The sequence below is a fragment of the Bombus huntii genome, chromosome 9, assembly GCF_024542735.1.
Source record: "Bombus huntii isolate Logan2020A chromosome 9, iyBomHunt1.1, whole genome shotgun sequence".
Classification (NCBI taxonomy): Eukaryota; Metazoa; Arthropoda; class Insecta; order Hymenoptera; family Apidae; genus Bombus; species Bombus huntii.
The window spans coordinates 6,729,579-6,750,658 of NC_066246.1; the positions used below are offsets into that span (position 1 = coordinate 6,729,579).

At 36.9% G+C, this 21,080-nt stretch overlaps 2 protein-coding genes across 4 annotated transcripts in view; both read right to left on the reverse strand.

The window, feature by feature from the left end:
• LOC126869857 (laminin subunit alpha-1) overlaps positions 1–21,080 on the reverse strand; it is a 199,866-nt gene that overhangs the window by 119,766 nt on the left and 59,020 nt on the right. For both annotated transcript variants that reach the window (XM_050626915.1, XM_050626916.1), the window contains exons 3-4: positions 9,622–9,864; positions 5,702–5,932 (exon numbers count right to left, since the gene is read on the reverse strand). In XM_050626915.1, the coding sequence (XP_050482872.1) occupies positions 5,702–5,932; positions 9,622–9,864 (474 nt within the window). The remainder of the gene's footprint in view (positions 1–5,701; positions 5,933–9,621; positions 9,865–21,080) is intronic.
• Positions 20,222–21,080, reverse strand: part of LOC126869877 (uncharacterized) — a 195,756-nt gene continuing 194,897 nt past the window's right edge. For both annotated transcript variants that reach the window (XM_050627016.1, XM_050627015.1), the window contains exon 7: positions 20,222–20,511. In XM_050627016.1, the coding sequence (XP_050482973.1) occupies positions 20,237–20,511 (275 nt within the window). In that variant the 3' untranslated portion in view covers positions 20,222–20,236. The remainder of the gene's footprint in view (positions 20,512–21,080) is intronic.

The window sequence follows — 21,080 nt, forward strand, 5'->3', positions numbered from 1 at the left end:
CGCATTTCCGCTTTCCAGCCATTTTTCCACGATCGTCGAATCAATTAACGCGGAAGGCGTAATGGATATCGCACGGGGTACAAGCGTGCTTTATAAATCGCGACACGGTCGCTGCAACGAGGATGCTTCTTTATGACTGGCGATACAGATATCCGGTATTGCGCTCGGGTAGGAGACATAGTACAGCCACGCAATCACAAAGATGTGACGTTCGAGAATTTATAGGACCGTTAAGATAACCGAACGCGTTATCGAAAACATTAATTCGCACGCGGTTTCGACTGGCTCGCGGTTCTTATTCCAACTAGCGTAATTTCTGAGACGAAGACCCGTGAGTTTTCGCGCACGTAGGTCGTTTCCCAGGTGTATTGTTCAACCAGATAGTAGAAGCTTGTTAAAAATTTCAGAGAATCGTAGTTCCTTGAACTTTGAATAAAAGATACTTCTAATAGGGAAACGTTACATTTTTTATTACAAAATTAAGACTCTCGCAACGAAATTCCACGTTCCTCTATCGCGATCTAAGACCGGAAACATTTTCGAATAAAAATATATGTTTCTACGTGTTTAACGTTAAAATCATTTTTCGTAATAAAATTCCCATTCGTTAAGCATAGATTTTTCTAACAATGTTCATCTATCTCGAGACTTTCAGTGAATCTGACTGTTTAATAATAATAATGTTATTTAAGGCTTGCTTAAGTACAAATTACAAATTCAGTTCAATGAAAATACTGTTGAATGAGGATTGTTAAACTGTTGGTTTGATCGTTCACCATCGGTCAGTTAGAGAAGCTACTATCATGGTAGTAAATAATATTATTACATTTAATTTACATAATATTATACACTTTAGTGTGGAAAACGTGATCCAATGTATACGACGCTCAGTTTTAAGTGACAAGACCACGCGTTGGGTTAACCCCATGTTTCCTCCGTTTAAATTTACCGATTTCTCTTTTTAATATTATCGCAGAGAGAAAATGTGATATTAATTTCTTGTTCCATTATTCTACTGGCAATTGATCAAGAAATAGGAAAATATGTTTTCTTGCCGCGAGAAAATAATTATATTGATAAAGTTGTTCTAAGTTAAATATTATATATTCGCCGAAAGTTGAAGAAAAGATAGCAGTGTTTCTTGCTTCTTAGTCCAAATTAGAGTAATCTATGGTTACGTAGTAGATTAGAAAAATATGGAAAATCGATCGAATGAATTACGGATAACGTAATTTATCGGACTTCTCCATCAACCGCGCGTCTTCATCCAGCACGTGATCTTAATAAATTATTAAAGATCCACTGTGAACAGCGATCGTACTCTACGAGCAGAATTACAAACCTATAAACGATAAGACTTTACGAGACGTGTTTATATGGCAAGCCGGAGATATTCTGAGCACCAGATGCGAGCAGCAAATCGTAATTTACATTTTTTACGACGCATCACAGACTTCATTGTGTTTTCATTAATGACCATTGTCATTCATGAGAATAGACGCACCGCGGGAAACGGTTAATGACTGCTACAATGAAGCATATTATCTAGTGATTTACTGAGATCGATGTACCGAGGACTTAATTAGCATCGAAGCAAGCTGTGTATAAGAATCGAGCGTGATGTTTGTGGACAGCACAATAATTGTTTAATATAAATACCGTTTAAAAAACGACGCCTAACGAGAAAAGTAACGGTTAAATAAAATAAATCTCTACGCAATTATCTCTATTGCAAAAAGATATTTCTCCGCTTAGGAAGCTTAAAAACTGAATACTAAAACCATATGAACGTTACCACAACAGGACAAGTTATGTTAGCAATAAGAAAGGCAAGATTTGAATAATTTGAAATTTAAAAAACATTTCTATCGGTGATTACTTCTACGAGAATTTACGACACAGAAAATCTGAGAGAAAACGAAGCTGCGAATTTCCACGATATAATCACAGTTCGATTAAAGGATAAATAAAAATGTTGCAACTGTAGCTGTGATAATTTATGATTTTTCGTTCATCGACACTGCATGACTAAGAAGCCGGAGCATAAACGCGAAAGCGATATTTCGTGATTAGAAGAGCAAAGGCGAGAGGATGAAGCTGACGAATATCAACGTTATATGATCGAAGATGACAATTTGATTGAGACGTAACTGGAAAATATTTCGAATGCTCGACCGATGGCTTCGTATTCAGCAATGCGATCGCTATTCGGTCTACGTGCCAATCGTCGTCCGCGTGCTGCGCCGGACCCGCCCAAAAACTAATTCAATTTATCGTGGTGAGCATTGCCAAAAGTTCATTCTAATCGAGTCGAATTCGTTGTCGAGCGAATGGTGTTTGCGGTAAAAACCTGATATCGCCACCTGAATTTCTTAGACGATTCATGGCCCTCGTTATTCGATGTTCGAAAGAAGTCACCGTCATGTTCCTCGATCATTAACCCTTTTGATGTATCACCGCGAATCAAACAGCTACTACACGCAAAAAGTACAACGATACTAATGACAGAGGGAATGAAATATGGAAATGTAAATGGTATTGATAACACAGTAATCGAACACGTGTTTACCGAGTTTGTAATCAGTTTAAACGATGACGATACTTATACCTAGGACCAGGTATTAATTAGGTATTAATATCTAGAAGCTATCCCTATTATCCTGTCTAGATGAACTTAACGTAAAATTATTAACTGAGTAGTTTGATTCCATTCGTATCATTTTTTCATTTACGACCGATATCATCGTTCAGTACTGAAAGCATACTACGATAGAAGGAATAATTATGAAATTGAAGCTTTTTCTCTTTAAACGTTCTGTAATTCTTTGGACTGGAAACAAACGTCAGATATAAATAAGGAAATATAGTTAACGAAAAATTGATATCTGGCATCGTTAAGATAGAAAAATCGACCGCAAGAACCATCGTGAAAATATGTACACCTTTCCTTCGCCTTCTTTTCCCTAAAGCAGAAAACACATCCATAAAACATCCGCCATAATTCCCAGCACGATCCTTGAACTAAAACCCAGTTAGAACTCGCTCGAGTGACTCGATAACGAGTCGAGTTCAACATCGAGCATCGATCACCCATGCACACAACACTCAGCTACAGAAATACAAGAATAATGGAACGTGAGAATAACGGCAGGCCCTTTGACACGGACCAAGACACCGACCGATCATTTCTTTCTAATTTTATTACTTCTGAAAGGTGAAACTGCGTGACACCCGCGAGGCTGATTAATGCACTGCGAAGAAATGTTTCGCAACAATTAACAACAGGTCCCGGTCCCCTCTTTCAGCACGTTCAAAGATCACGACTGTTAAAGCTCGACTTCGCCAATGTGCCCATTCGTGGACATTAATAGTATGCAGGATTCCTATTGCACGGTCTGCATCATTTTGCCATCCTGGGAACGTGTCTTTCTTTAGGAGAATAATTAATCTTGCACAGACAATTATTACTTTCTTATGCAATCGCCGTTATGAAGAAATTATGAAACGCAGGGAGGAGAAGAATTGATTTTTCTTCTCCACCTCTTTTTCACTTTCGCTAGTTTGTTGGATAATGGAAAATTTGAACCTATTTATCGTGACTGTTCTAATCGAATTGCTTAAATAGACGGTGAAATATGTATTTTTATTTTATGCTTGAAATAATCGACAAAGATTTTTGACCAACACAACGTTGTTGGTAATATCGTGCTCGATGTATTATTATTTGGCTTAATGACTATAATTAACGTTAATAACGTGCGATGAACGTCTTCTTGTTTTACAATTAAACGATTACAGCTACCATCTGAAAATAATAGTAATCTTACATTTGTAATTCAACTTTATGATATCAGATGTACGCAAAAGTTTCAGTCGTTTTCCAAGCGTTCGTGTATAATTACTTTTAATTGATATAATCTCCTGTCTTGTTCTGCAACTTTTCGGTCGGTATTGATCTATTTGAAACGTCGATTTCATGATCGTTTGGTGACAATAATCTCGCGAAACAACGGCGCGAGGTGAAAAGTTCTTGCGCGCGCGGCGTATTCTTCGGATTTGACACCGACAGATTACCGTTTATTCAGGTCGATGCAGCGCTCTTTAGTCGGACAGCACTTTCGAAATGTTGCAGATAAACGAAACGTCATTTTTTCGCCACGAAGCTCGAGAAAGTCGTACGAAATGAGGGGAAATATTTCGAACATTAATTTATAAAGCACACGTGTAATTATGTATAAATAAAAGAAAATTGCAAAAAGAAGGACTAAAACTTGTGCATGCGCCTAATAGAAACGTTTCAAACCTAACGACAGTTGCATCTCGCGTGCTGTACGAAACGTTAAGTGATAAATCCGTGTCTGAAATATCTTCAATCAGGAAAAAGATGAAACTTCATTGATTTTACCAGTTGAATACGATGTATGTAAATGAAGGAAAAATAAGGTTGGAAAGGAAGCATGTAAAGACATTCTTCGACAAACATAAATCTTTAAATGCTGCTGTTCTATCCTGCAGATTCGGTCTCGTGTTCTTTCCGCGGTAACTTCCGCAACCTCTAGCTCTCATTAGTAGCACGGAACGTGAAAAAAGTTAACGACGCTGGGAAATTTGGAGCGACTCCCGCGCGATCGTGCAAGAAACTTAACGTACAGTAGTCCCCTGCGGAGGACCGACGGTTTCTAACAGGCAACCGACTCGAAACGAAGGCGATCCTGCCATTAGCAGCGGCGGTAGACGAAGGTCTGACAAGTTTATGGCATTTCCGACAGATTTATTTCCCGCACCTCGGTAGCCGCCCCTCCCAATCGCAGATATTCGCGATATCTAACTTTAGAAAGGACTGTCTACAAGAGAATAAAATCTCGTGGTTTGCTTTCTAAACTTTCTTCCTTTTCTCGATAGATTATAATTTTATTATAATATGCGATAGCTGTTTCCATTACTAGTCCTATCTGTTGGTTCCTACTTCTATCTAATTTTCTATACTAATCACGGAGTGAAAATGACGTATTAGATAATAAATTTATTCCAATAAATAGGAAGAAAGAGAGAGAAAGAGAGAAGGAGAGATGCAATTTAGTAGCTAATTTTTCAGGTTTTATCCAATTTTAATTTAATGTAACTTTCGAATTAAACTCTTCGTGAAATATCCATCAAGATGCGTCGAATAAAAGACTCTTAGCGTTGGTCGAAGAAGATCCGGTTGTTTCTCGATGGGAAACCTTACAACAGGTTCGAGGCAAATGTGTTAATTGCAAAACTTGTAATCCGTCGGGAGTCAATGTGTAAATTTTACGACTTTTAATTTAGCACGAGTCAACGTGTGAATTATGGGGCTCGTAACTTGTACCGGGATAACTTGTAAAGCATAAAATTCGTATCTGTTCCAAATCGATATCCTTAATATAGCGTAATGTCGTTACTTTCGCGTATGGCCAATACATCCGTTGACAAGCTAAATACATATACACGTTGATAAATCAGAATTCACAGTTACGAAAATCGTATATTATCAACACCTGACTTATCCTCGATCAAGAACGAGTCAAAGTCTTCCACCCTCCACAAAAATCACCATAAAAATCAAACGTGACATTGTAAACTAGACTATTCCCACGATACATTAACATTATTCTACTATTTTTATTCTGCGATTTTTATTATCAGCATTTCTTTCGTTATAAATTATTCTCGCACTTACCCCGTGTTGGACGCTGTAACGACATCTTGCCGCGTGGCCGGAACACACACATCTTCCGCCAATGTTGATTTCTTTAATCGAGTAAAACGCGCGCCTTTTATCCGCGATCGTCTCTCCACTTCGTCGAAGACCCTGAAGCCGAAGCCGTACGTATCTGGCCTGCGTGAATTCCTGAAGGGTCGTGCTGTGATTCAGGGCACCAGGTCTACCGTTCACCAGGTGAGTATGGATCTAAAGGGAGATATCGTTGATTGAATATACACAGAACAAAATTATTCCTTAATTTAGGTACATTATGGTTTATCGAAAAGTTTGTGTTTATTAAAATTTGTAGAGATCTTTCAACTCGTTGGGAAATCGATCGAGTGGTTAGTATTTTGTCGGAAGAGTAGTTCAACAGCTTTGATATTTAATTATATTACAAGCAACTGTATGCTCTAATTAGCAGTTACTTTTATCAAATGACGGGAGTTGTACGTAAAATTATTTCGATTAATTTTAAATTCAAGTACTTCCCTGTTTTATATTTCGACTTGGTGAAATAACTGAGTTTTAGTATTCTTAAGTTCCATTAAAATCTAAGACGAATAATCCTGATTATGTTTTACGTTGTGTACGAACACGAGGAAGACGCAAAGAAAATTACGATAATATCCGATCCATAAAATCTAGATCAGATGCAGATCCATAAAATTTTTTACAATAATGTTCTATAGAAACAAGAAAGATATCCAATTTGTTCCCGTATTACGAACGGATCGACGTAAACTACCTGCAGAAACGACATCGGCGATCGATAATAAGAAATACAAACGTTTGATTACAGCACTAAATCTAAGAGAACGCTGAAATCGAAGGAGTAAATCATTTGTGAATGGTGCCGCGCGTTAAGTAGAAAACGAGTTCCATAAATGGCATTCCGCGGCTCCTAATATGGAACAATTACATGGCTTCCAGAATAGACGCGCCTACACTTTCCTATGCCTAATTTTTTTCGAACATTTTTTTACCTGGTTACATGATTTAGTACGTAATATTTCGTGTAAGAATCCTTCATATTGCTTTATCACTAAAGCGAAAAAATACATTTAACCGATCAAAATCCTCCATGATCAAAATAAATTCTCAATTTTTTATTTATAGTTAATTCTCCGCTCAAAGCTTTCTATAATAGCAAATTCGACTCACGAATCTTTCGTTTATCGAAAAGATTCGCGTAAAGTTCCCCTGGAACTCCCAGATTTCTCGAATGATTATCCTACAAACGATCATTTCACAGAACTCAACTAATACAGAGTGACTACAGAAAGTATTCGCACATAGCCTTATTTTCCGATGAAGTGATCTATTTTATCGAATTCTACATTTCATTTTCGTAGTATGATATTTCTACAATCGTATGAAAGTACTGTTAAATAATACCAAGTTTAATATACGTGGACCTAATTAGCATGTTGAGTGGCAAGTCTATACACGATACACTTCAGTGTTCGCATTCTTACTTTTCTATATTTTTCAACAATTTGACCGAAGCTTTTCAACAATCTCTGTAATTCTGCCATTTATTTTTTGAAGCAAATCAAGCGAAGAAAATCGAATCGTAGAAATTCTTCCATTACTATGTTATTATCACAATTACATTGTATAATATTTGTAGGAAATTTGAAAGTGCAAGATCGCACAGAATGTACAATATATAAAATTTCCAAAGTATAAATTTCTATGATTCCCGGCAATTAAACAATTTTCCACCGAGCTTCTACTTCTTTAATTATATTCTCCATAACACGAATTGTGTATAAAATCCGCATTCTAGCTGCGATAAATACAATGCTCGTACAAATACTTTTCACAGCCACTGTAGATAAAAAATCAACCAACGATTCTTTTCGAAAGTCAACTAAGATCCATTCGACATTGTCCACCTTTCCTTAAATTGAACAATGATTCCCCCGAAATTGTGACAGCTGTTTCTCCCATGACGTACACCGTTCGGCCGATTCGCTGTTCCTCGCTTTCCGATTTTTTTCCTGGTCGATCCGTAGCCGCGTACAGAAGCGTAAAACTGGCAACCCCCCATAGGAGGTGCGTACGTGATAGCCCCATATAAGGCAAGCATACACCATACATGGCCGGAATGTAGGGATCGCCGTTTTTGTATCATCGATTCGTTCTCCCTTTCCCTCTCTTTCCACCATCGATCTCGCTGTCCTCTTCCTTTTCTCAACCACCTTCCAGTTTGCACAAAACCGATCTCGTGCGCACCGCCTCGTGCACGGCTGTAAGCTCTAATTATCTGTTTGCTCTTCCGAGAAGTTTGCTAATTCCCTTCCAGATAGATGCTTCTCGTATTTTCACATCCGTGATAAGTTTTCCGACAATGAAATTGAACTGCTGCGTACACGGAAAGGGAGAATTTTTGGCCGATGAATAATCGGCGGATTTTTATATATTCATAGGAAATTTGAAGGTACATTGGACAGAATGCACACGGTAGATATGAGATTTGCCTCTGAATCGATATCGTATTATGACGTTAACCTAATGCTGTTAATGCTATTAATAATGCTATTGTAGTGTCAAAGAAACTCTGTCATTTTGACAACACATCCCTACAGTTTCGCTATGTGCAACACAACTATAAGGTTTCTCTTCCACACTTGAACGAATAATAGTAAAATATTATTAAAATGATTCTTAAAGTTTTACATGTCTCAAGTTACGAATTACAAGTGCTGATAAATTCTTTCGTACAACAGTAACAAATTTAATCGTTTCTGATAAAAGAAATAAAGTTCTATGAGTGAATTGTACAAATTACAAACTACTTGACGCAAAATAGTATAACCATTATGTAACGAATGTTTACAATTTATAACTTGTCAACTTATAAAATGTCAGTTCGTTAATATTATTACAAATTACGAACCAGCTATCCTATTTGAGCAAAACGGTGAAACAATTAAATAACAGAAGTGTACAGTTTACAACTTGTCAAATGCTAGATCGTAAATATTACTATTTGGCAAATTATCGTGCAAGATTCCAGAAAGTACTTGCAATTCCAACTCTAATCAGCAAAAACAGTCGCATGCTACGAACCAGTCCCATCGAGAAAGTAACGAAGTGTCACCTGTAACGAGCAACGATCGACCAATTTCACCTGGAAAACGTTCCATTTCTACCAGAGCGTTTCAATCGCGCTGAAATTACTTTATAACTTAAGGTCGAGTGTATAATTCGATCGAGAAGATACTGAGGGAGAAAAAGTCTGCGAGTTCAGCGGAAATTCCTTGGAAGAAATGTTTCCTTCCCCCAAGCAGCCAAGCAGCCACTCGTATTGCTCGTCAAAGCGTCAGCCGACTAATCATCCAATCATGTAATTACACCAGCGATTGCATGGGACGAACGATAATTAATGATCTGGCTCTGGACAGCTACCGCGTTAACACGGAAATAACAGCCGATTTCGCGCGTAAATAATTACACACCTTTGTTTCTCGACGAAACGATCGACGATCGTGAAATTTAATCTATTTTTTATCTGATTGTTTTTTTTCCTAATTGAGGTTTCTGACAATAGAGTAGAGTAGATATACAGCGAGAGATAATTTAAATTAATCAAACATTAATAGACATTACTGTGTACAAAATTATTTGTACAGTTGGAATACGTACAGAAATAAGGAGAGAAATATTTTCGATGTTATTGAAATAATCAACGTACATAAATAAAAATAAATTTGTTATCGAGAGCATAAAAGAAACTCATCTAAAGTATTATTTCAAATGAATCAATTTTTAACAATTTTCATCGAGTATCTTTATATTTATTTGTAAAGGAAAAATATTTATTCGTTGGGTGGTCTAAGATTTGTTCACATAGCCAAAAATACGAATAAAGATAGTAGCGCCCTTACCTCTCCGTTTTCCATAGGAGTCTGCCTGGAAAAGACGCTGGTACATATCACATCGTCGTCCCCGATGTAAATAGGTTTTCCGGTAACAGGCGGCACAGAATACCGCGTCCAACATTCTTCATCGCTTGGTGCGTAATACTGCCACGGTTGGAAATTTTCACCATCGATAGATTTCTCCAAAATCCATGCGGCCGGCCTTGGTGAATTTGCTGCCTTCACAATTACGTACTCTATTTGATACACCTGAACAGACAGAATTTATGACTTATTAGATATTATATTCATTTATTCCCAATAAAGTATATTTATATAATATATAGCATTATAATTTCTAACAATTCCTAATGCAGCAAGATCGCCATAAAGATTTTAAGTTCAGAACTGTTACAGCGATAAATCAAATATTTCCATAACTTCGATACTTTCTAGCGTGAGGATATCGAAAAATTGCATCAAAATGCAAAATATTTTAATCGTTTGACGTGGTGTTTCGTCTTTCAGAGAGAATCGCCAATGGTACACAGAATACCTACGATATGCCGAGCCATTTCATTTCAGTGTGTAACGGCGGAAAGGGAGTTAGAGGACAGAGAACCATAGATACCCTGCAGTTTGCCAGAATCCCTGCGGAGTCTGGTGAATTTTCTACTGGATAATTAATTTCAAGCACGCAGGAATCGTGTGGAATAATCCACGTGGTTGAATTACTCACGATCCATCTGGCTGTGCCACGTTTCCGGCTGTGCCACGTTTCCCGCGGTGCTAACAAATAACAATTCGCGATCGTCGTTCGCGTTACTCCACAGGATATACGAATCTTGTTATTTTGTTAGAAAATAGTGTTTCCTGTAGCAATGTTTGCAAAGAAAGCGACATGTTTTATTGCGTTAGAATTAAAACACTATTACTAGTTATGACAGTATCAATTTGAATATCTGCACTTTCTCTTCGTACATCCTAACCATTCTAATCATATACTTCTGAATCACTGTACTCTAGCAGTCACATTCAAGATTTAAGATTACCAAGTTGAATTCAATCGATTACTATCCAGTATAAGAACTGAGTTTAATTATTTCAAACGAGGTATGTAATTATTGACAACCTCTTATACAATATTTTTTAACCCCTTAAGGACCGAAATATTTTGCAAAAATTGATAGATTTAGCGACTGATTAACATACCCAATAACGCATCATGTTTAAAACAGAAAAAAAAGCGATAGGATGAGAAATTGCGAGGCAAATATTCGATGTTCCTTACAAGGAGAAATGTCTTTATAAAGCACATTGTATACTTGGATTTTTACAATTAATCTGTATGTATCACTTATGGTGTGGTACAGATGCAAACATGGTACAATGCATAAGAGTGGGCTGCAATCTTTGCAACGATGCCTCGATTCTTCACGGATCTTTTTTGTCAGTCTTTTGCGAACGCACTTTGCCTGCAAAGACTTCCTTTGATGGTAGTTGGCGGAATAAAATCTGCCAAGTGTCGCTCAGTAAGCCTCAATGGAACTGGCACGCGAGTATTCTCAGTTTTGCATAAATTCAACCGATAAAGTAGGAGCGTGTTAACACAAGATGAAGGAAAGTAGACAGAAATTTGAAAGCCTGTTAACACGTGTATGGTCGTTAAGTAGTTAAATGGAAAAAACGTATTACGAAGATGGAGATGTCTAACAGCCACTGGATGAGTGTTTCGCTTTCAAGGACGAATCGTTTTACCACAAAGAAATACACAAGCTGCCATTAAGATGGAAAAAAGTTGCAAATGATAATGGAAATTATACCGCGAATTAACGAGTAATAAACAGTACGAAGAATTACAATATTCTTTTACTTGGTAAACGAGTCTCCATAAAGACAAAAAACTCGTAGCCACCCAACATTTCTCATCCTTTTAATAATTTGTCGAATGGAACAGTAACTCACGAGGGCTATCGCGTCTCAACGGTGGACGTTGTGTCGCCGAGCAGACACGCGTCGCCCTGTTTCGTCGGGTTAACAAGACAGGAGTCCCTCATTCTCTCGTCGGGTCCGTCTTTGTCGTTGTCGTTGTCCTCGTTGTGTCGTCGTTACGCTGGCATTGTGAGGCCAGACCGACGCCCACTTTCGGACCATAAAGACAGATCGCATGTCCGCGATACCGGCGGGGTCCGCTTCCTTCTAAGGACTTCGTCCGGGACGCTCGATCCGAATCCCGAGGAAGCGGACTTCAATTATCCGATCCTCTTGCTCGGTCTGTGCATGTAGCAGATCCTTCCAACTAGTCGAATCATGGAAATCTGCTCGTTAATATTGAAGCCGAGGCAGCCTGTTTTAAATCAGACCTTCGTCTCTTCCTTTAGTTTCAGTTTTTAAAAACATTAGAAGATTTCTATGAGAATTAGAGATTTCTGGACTGGAACGTTTTACATCGAAACGCGCTGATCGTAAAGTACGATCTGACAACGTAGATACAACTTTTTCAATGAATTGATCAATCACATTCTTTCAATCGTATTAAAGACTGTCAAAATATACCTTGACCGATCCATTGGACATAGTTTTTGAAATATCGAAAAGTTTGTGGAGATAAAGCGGACGTGGAATTGGCGAAGCTTTCTACGTCAGAGTTAGATGACCATGAGATTTACCGTTGAGAGTTGTGTGTTTATTTGAATGTAGATTAATGTTTCTACCTATCTGTACGTATATGCCTTGCGTATATAGTGCGTTATAATTGATTACTAATCATCGAAAGGGCTAACACGATTTAATACAACAACGGGACGCATCGATCAAAAGTCCGCCACGCCACGAAATCGTTTTTAAATCCATTTACGAAGCGATGCAGCCGCGCCGTCGGTATTTACGGACGCAACGTGCGCGTCCCGAAATCTCGCAACGAACTTACGAAGAAGACGAAGCAGAAGCGAAGAGGAAAAGTACGACACACACAGCACGGCGTGCAAACGTTCCGAAGGCTAAATATTTACACTGGCTGCACGTGTTCGTCTGCTTCTTCGACTCTGCTATCAGCATCGCGTGCCTCGTCATGGGGTAGGTCGTGTAGAAGCCGACAGTGTATTCGGAGTTCAAGGTTGACGCTTTCTATACAAGCAACCGGGGTATATATTGGATTTTCTTCGCCATCTCGGATGTCGACGGACGTCGGTGAACGCGGAGAAAACAAACATGATTTCTACGCTGTCGTTTCGGTTCGAATGGAACGACGTTTGGTGTTTTACGGATGACAGTCGTTGTTGTTCAATCATTTTGCTGTTTGTCAAAATAACCAAGATTGCTCGAAATATTTCGCGCTACTTATTGTAATTCAATTCAATCGCATTTGCATTAAAAAGAGAATACGATCGCAAAATACCAGAAAACTTTCATCGAGATATCTAACGAAATAAATTTGTCGGACATGTAAAATGTCAAAGTATAAAAATTGAGGAAGGAAAGAATCTCTCTTTGCACAGCGAAATTTTTTTATCGGCCATGCAAATAACGAAAACGGTAAATACATCGTGATATATTCTTAGAGAAGAATGCAGAGAATTTGTCGAGAATCGATAATGGAGGACTTCATGAAGTTATCAAGTAAGCACTTTAATTTTCAACGGATCGTGTGAAAAAAGTGCTTCGAACCGGTCTTCTCGGTTCAAGGGCCAGCACGTTTATCTTCGATGGGTTTGCCTCAGTGTAAATAGTAGTAAGCTCGATTGGATGACCCTGCAAGAAAACACGTCAAGGGCTGTATGCTTAACGCACCCTATCCAACGCGACCTTTCCGCAGCGCACTACCATGAAGACTTCGATTATGTTGCACTCACAGCTTCATAGAAGCACTTCGCTCAGATTGCGTCGAACACGCCAGTATATAAAATTATTCTTTATTATCTTCTACTCTTCTCCAGAATTTTTGCGGTAGAAATTGACGAAAAAAGGGGGAGGAATATAATAGGTCTTATTATATTCACAAAAAATACATAAATTACATAGGACTAGTACAATTGTTGTTTGTGTTTTAATAAAGAAGTAGCGTAAAATAAACTTGAAACTTATTAATCTTTGAATTAACTTTGAACAAAGATGTAACAAAAATAATGTTAGAAAAGATACATGCTTATTTTTATGAGAATTTAAAGTGGACAACCTTTTAAAGATTTTCTAAATTTCTTTGAAGTTGATAGCTTTACAATATACACGTAACAATGTTGAAACGTGAGATGAATCAGAAAATATTTTTACAATAATTCGCAAATAATGCGCTTATCAAACATAAATCTTAAAAATTAGAAAAATGAAATATCATTTTTATTTCATCGTTGTTTCCCAAAATCCATTACTTTCGCCAACATCATACGTTTGTTAAATGTAACTTTCTTATGATCTTTCAAATCGCTTCTCGCTTCTCCCGAGGAACTCGCTTGAATTGTGTCATCTTTAAAGTATACGATACTTACATAGCTTTGTAACCAGGAAGTAAATCCTATACGAGAATTATATGTACATTTAGCGTATCTGATAGAACTTGTATCAATAACGAACGTATCAAACATTAGCTGATCTAGAACACAAATTCCTTTCAAAAAGTTCGACATTTCCGGAATCCCTCGTAAAAGTTACGGTCAAACGCGTGGAAAGGGTTCGACCAAAGGAGGAAAGAAGTGGTTGTGATCGGTTCGAAGAAAATTAAAAGTGACTACGACCGCAAAAGTCACGCTCGATCTCGCTTCAAGCATCCGAGAAACACGATTTTTTTGTCAGGCTGCCAGAGGAAGAGCGGAATTCTCGTGGTCCGAAGAAGCGGGCACCACGTCCAAGGGAAGGCTCCCACGATCGGGTCGACGACTAGTCGCCTTCGTTCGAGCTCGAACACATCGACGCAGCCTTGTAAGGATGCGGCCGGTATTAGCATCGAATGACAGAAATGGCTTTATAGTGGAAGCTCAGGAGATGAAGAAAGTCAATAATGACCGGATCGGCGTCGGGCCGTGAGTCGGCGATCAGACTCGATCCTTCGCTAAGAACGCGTGTAGATCGAGCCAGATTGCGTTGTAATGGAAGAGATTTTATCGTCGATTGTACGGTTATACAGGTGTACTGGCAAGTCTCAAGCTACGGCTCACCGTTGCGATCGAGATTATGTTTCGGTCGGACATGGAGCATCGCGAATGCTGTTCACAATTGTATTTTATACGATATGTTTCTTAAATTTGCTTGTAACTGGTATTTTATGAAGTTACTTTGAATGAATTCCTCTACGAAATTTAGTAGGTGCAAATTTTACGTTTACGTATAAAACATAAACATTCAATATGGATAATAGTTTAATATCGCTATATACAAACTATCTATACTATTTATTATTATACTATGATTATAACTATTTAGAACTATATGCTAACTATTTATTGCTACTTACAATATCAGAAACGAAGACAAACAAATTTAGGAAATTTTTAACTCTTTAGAAATTTGATAAAATGATCAGAATTAAAGATTTCCTTGTCATATAGAAAATTTCATTAACTCAAACTCTGTATGGACCGATACTTTTTGCAAACAGATATTTCTATTTAATTACAAACGACACCTCTTACAAAACAAGCTACAAAGTACTCAATTTCGAGGAATAAGAGAATCTTGTCTATTGTACCACGAATCTCAACGACTCTCAACAAAATTTTTCTGGCACCATAATTTTTCACAACATACGTATCCACGCGCTTTTAAAGCATTTGTGTGTAAACGCAATGTTCGCGTACAAAATTAACCGCAGTCCAATTACGACCTCAAATGATACACAAATTGCATTTTGACTCGGAGGTCGCATCTTCTCGGAACAATTTACGACACGAAGATTACCCTGAGAATTAGTCAAGCAGTCGTCAGAGAGACACCATATGGTAGCTAATTAGATCCGCGGAACTGTTTACAATTAACCGCGTCGTACAGAGCGGCATACAGTGGACAGAAATCGAAATAATCACTGCTCGACTTTGATCGTATTATTCGATGATATCATTGGTCTATATGTAATACAAACGTAAGCAATAATTTCTCGAAAACCGAAAGAGGATTAGAAAAAATCGTTTGTCATTCTTTTGGTTGTCAATTTTTGTGAAACAGTGTTTGTAAATATATAGTAAATATGGAGAATTTGAGAAAAGATACGTCAAATTTTAATTTCCTATTTAAAAATTTCTCTCTTTCTATAAAATGCAATTAAAAAAAAGATTCAAAACAACCTGTAATTTTGATCGTTCCGTGTCAAGAAGGTATTGTATTACGTTGTTATATAATTTTTCTCTCCTATAAAGTGCTTCTTTTTAGTGGAATCCATTCGTAATCGTGATTTGGTTGAGGAGTGAATTTCTGATCACACTTATCGCGAGGAAATTTTAAAGGTTACACAAAATTATTTTTCAGGTGAAATGATATTTTTCAAATATGCTTTTTTCTTATAACAGAAGCAGTACGAAGGACAACAAGCTAACAAATTAAATTTAAAAATTAAGTCGATACAAAAACAATTTTTGGCTACCACAAAACGAAATTGCTATTCGTGTTATATACCCAAAATTTGTATTGATTTCGTTAAGATCGAACTATCATATATAATAAGCATATACTTAAACTCTGTGTAGAAAATGAATGTTGTCACGATTCAACATTTCCATCCGCTTTATGATGCAGTTTATGATCGTCATTTCGCGTTTCAGCGGGTAATGTTTGCACCCTATGCTCGAATCGCTCCATAATCGCAATCACGAGTGCCATCAATCGTCTAATTTCATTCGTATAAATATTTTCTGGCCAATGACACAGCCGTAAAGAGTTCGTACCATTCAAACCGTAAGTGTCATTTTTATTATCCTCATTTCAGCACGATAAATATAAATCTAAAACACATCTAAAAGTCAACTGTGTTCTTTTTGCTTGACAAAGTGCCTCCACTTCCGAATTCGCAGACTGTGAGCTCTCAAATTGTCCGCGACTGGCCGCGTAAATCATGCCAATATCTAAATACACTAATTATAGGTGGCGGAACCGAGGAACTTTCTTAGCACCTTGTTCAAATCCATCGCGTTGAGTATTCTTAAAGCTCACGACGATATTTTTACAATCGCAATAAATCTTATAGAATGATCGTGCGACACTATAAATTTTATTCGTTAACCTGATAAACGAACCTACTAATCAAATTTCTGTACTTAAAAACCTTTGGCTGAAAGCTTCAAGTAAAATTATATCTGTTACAATGTTACAATGTTCAATCGTAATTGTATCGAATCTTGATCGATCTTCTTCTTCTACTTTACTTGGCACGTTGAATATTTTTAACCGTCTAATACAAATTTTATTACTTCGAATTTTCATTCTTTCTTTAATAATTTCCTTCCAGTTTTTGATAGCAATACAAGTTTTTAAAGAAATAACGCGACCGAAAACGCTTCGTGTTGAATTAACAAAATAAATAATATGATGCTGTTATGCTAGGCGAGAGAACATTAAAAAATAAATGGAAAAATCATCGACAACGTTCGAATGATCACTTTAATCGTAATACGTTTTACGATGATCAAAGTGTATTGAAATTGATGGATTACGCTTTGATTAATATTATTTTCAATAAAGCTAGAGATATTGAAAGTGTTATGAAAAATTCAACTATCTCGTCTGGAACGACCTAATATTCCGCATCATAAATTACACATTACAAATATTATTATCTTCGGCGGTTGGCTCTTTGGCGGAAAACTGCATGCGCGTCTATGCTTGGAACGTTCCTCATCGTTGGCAATTTCATCGGTAACTTACAAAGAGAGATGAACTGCCGCATCATTCCGACCATTCATTCGTTTTCTACGCCCCTGTACTTTTGTTTTCACGCGCTGGATGATATAACGCTAAAGTAAATTGCACGCTCTATTCTCGGTGTAGGGCAGATATTCTGAATACATAAGCAATCGCTATTTTCTGACCGCGTGAACACGCTCGCGCAAAGGGTAAGCCGAAAGGAGCAAAAAGTCTTATGCCGATAATGCACTGGCAATTTTCAGCCGAGAGATTCGCGTGAGCTATCCTGAATCTGTAATTTGTATCTATATTTCCAAAGTACAATTAAGCAATTTTCACACTTTCGTTTGTACTTCCTGTTGTTTCTCTTATTTAGAACTTTACTTCGAGAGGGAAAAGTCCTTTGTTGTGTAAAGATTTTGTAAAGAAAGCTGTGCAAAGATTTTAATAATAACAGAAAATACATTTCATATTTGTATATTGCACGATTATTGTAGAGCAAAGATCATCGTATTTTCCTGTGTACGTGTATTATAATCTTCAATAAAAATTTTGTTGGAGAAAAAGAAGATTCGAATTGCTTAATGAAAGAGAGAAAACAAGTGTACATGATTTTGTAATTTACTTCGCACACTTGACATTTCGTGTTAATTGCGATACACTGAAGGGAAATTTTTGAGAAGAATATAAGAGTGCCTTTAGACTATCAATACATATATTTTCTATATTTCAAGATTCTCAATTAAAAGGATCGATACTGTCAATGCAATATTTTCAATATTTATCGACAAATTGAATCTTCGTCGAGAACTTTGAAATATTAACAACATTACTGATCGTCTAGGGATACGTTAAGTGAAAGAACGAATGTTATTATTTTGTAGTAGATAGCGGTGCAGATGTATAAGTAGTACTGTTATATGTGAAAGAAACGTAGCAAAAATACTTAAAAACGCCTAAAAATAAATTCAGTTACCATAACAAAACAATTTGGTGCAAGGTTTTTGCGCAACGCTATACATTCCAATTTGAAATGTGCATTACTATTACTATACTAAGAGTCTAGGAAGGTATTTTCGACGAGAAGAAACCACGGCCGATTCCTTGAAAACCAAAGCGTCCAAGAATTCTAATAACGACAAGCGTCGCCCTTTCTTCGATGAAACCCCGACCCTGAGGAACGAGTCTCGGCCACGCAAAGAGGAGCACTTCAAGCCTTACCGGCTCCAGGAACCGTCTGTCCGGTAAACTTTCTTGCCGCTGCACCTCGCTGCACCCCATTTACGGACCTTGCAAGATAGCGCACAATGCCAATTTATTAGTGGTGCCCCTTAGCCTCGCTTCAGCGGGGGTCTTACGGTCTTGCGACGCACCCATAAAGGGATGCCCGACACCATCGCTCGTAAGAAACACTGGGAACGATACACGTTTACCACGACCCGCTTCTTTTCACTTTCGAATATTTCTGACTGAAATCTGCGGATTTTTGGTTCGATGTGGATCATACAATTTTGAACATTAGGAAGAAAGTTTCTTCTGTGGAATTAGCTAACGTTATTGAAAAATAGGAGTTATCGTAGATGTTGAAATAGCAATTAAATTGAAAGTAGGCAAAGTGACTGATGGATTTCTAGGTAGCTGGAATAATAATCTGTGTTGGATTGAGTGATACGTATCAAAATACTGCTTCGAAAAATTTTGTGGAAATCGCATTTTCATTCTTTAATTTTCTACAATATATGTATCGAGGTATAGATATTTTTCTTGAAACGAAGACCAATCGCTTATGCAAATTTTAAAGCAAAATAGGAATATGCTAATATATTAATGTAGGTATATACTTCGCCTGGATTTCTTCATTGAAGCGTGGTAAAATATCAGGATTCTCTTTTAATCTCTTTCACAAAAAGTTAACAATTAGAAATTATGTTTTACATCTTTCGTATTACGCATACTACGTTCTTTCTTCAATGCTCGAAGTTATTAGAAGATAAAACGAAGTAAGAGATAGAAATAAACATATTGTTCCAATTGATAGCCAATTATGTATATATGTAAATAGATTTGCTTTATCTTGAAACGTATTAGGCATAGCTAAGTATATATAATGGTTACATATTACGATTTAAGATACGCTAAATATGGAATGCCGATAATTGTTGCAGAAAAAGCGACATTATCTAACTGACAAGAGAATGCGTTAATAGAATTTCGTATTTCTAATTTAGATAACATTTCGCTTTAATGTTTGATATATGATATATGATATTTATATGAAATAGAATATTTTATTATTATTATTATTATTAATTATATATGAAATATGATATTTAAATAGAATGAGTGAAATTAATGTAACTTTGCGTTTCAATTAATTTTCACACTTTTAATAACTCAATATTTAAAAAGATACAAACTCAATTTTTATTCATCTTCTGCAAACATCACTTAATATCCATTTCATCCATTTCAATTATTGATTCAAGAAGATTCTTAATTCAGAGAGGACACGCTATGAACGCATTAAAAAGGATAAACTCTAAATTATACGTTTCATACAACTTCAAACTATGAATTAAATTGTCCATAAAAACCGAAACGAGTTTTATTTCATGTAACAGAGAAACATTCAAATTCGCAAAGCATAATTTCGTATCAGATTATCACATCCTAAACATCAATGCTAATCGCTAATAATTAATTTGCAGTGTTTCGGAGAGAAAAATCACGATGTTATCACAGATGTATATATCTATTTAAAAGAAAAATTCCAATTACTCCTCTTTCCTTCTCCAGTCTTGTTCTTCGGTTGCTAGCCTTAACAAAAATGATTACAATCTCGCACAAACCCTTCGGACGACCAGCTGGATACAACGCGATACAAATAGTAGGTAGCGCTGGTAAACGATCGTACGACGCTTATTGTCGGCGACACGCGTGAAACGTTCGCGTGGAGTTGAGCGGACACGCGTATAAAGCCACGTTTCGCGGAGGTGTCGCTTCTCGAGATGCTATCGCGGATAACAACGTGACGCGAGATCTGTTTACGATACAACCTTTCTAGCTCTTCTGCCAACTCTCGCCCCTTGCCTTCTTCTTCGTCTTCTTCTTCTTCTTGTTCCGTGTGGTACAAGCACGCGGAACGGAGCCTGAAGAACGTTTATCACGAGTGCCGGCACATCGTTGGAAAATACATTCAAGATGAAACGTAATTTTTATTTCAATCCAAGTTCGATGTTATTTTTGATTATCTGGATTCCGTATTGATACGATTTCTGACTTGTGTAATCCGAGTAATAGCTCCATTTTATCGTGTAAGTCCGACAGTATTCTTGGATATTTTATCTTTTCGAGACAGACTTTTTGCGACAATAAACGAATTCGAATTTGAGAGAAATTTTAAGTTAAGCGTAACTTTAAAATGGGATACAAGATCTTATTTAAGAATATTTAATTATTATATAAATATAAAATTATAATGAATATTTAAATTACTAGCGTTGATGCGATACGAATTTTAGATTGAAGCTCGTTAAATTAAATTTTACGTACGATATCCAAACCGCAGTTAAGTTTAAAACAACGTCTCGAATCGAAGTATTCAAGCGTTTTCGTAATCCATCGAATAAACGTGGAAAAACTTCGATCACAATACGAAAGGA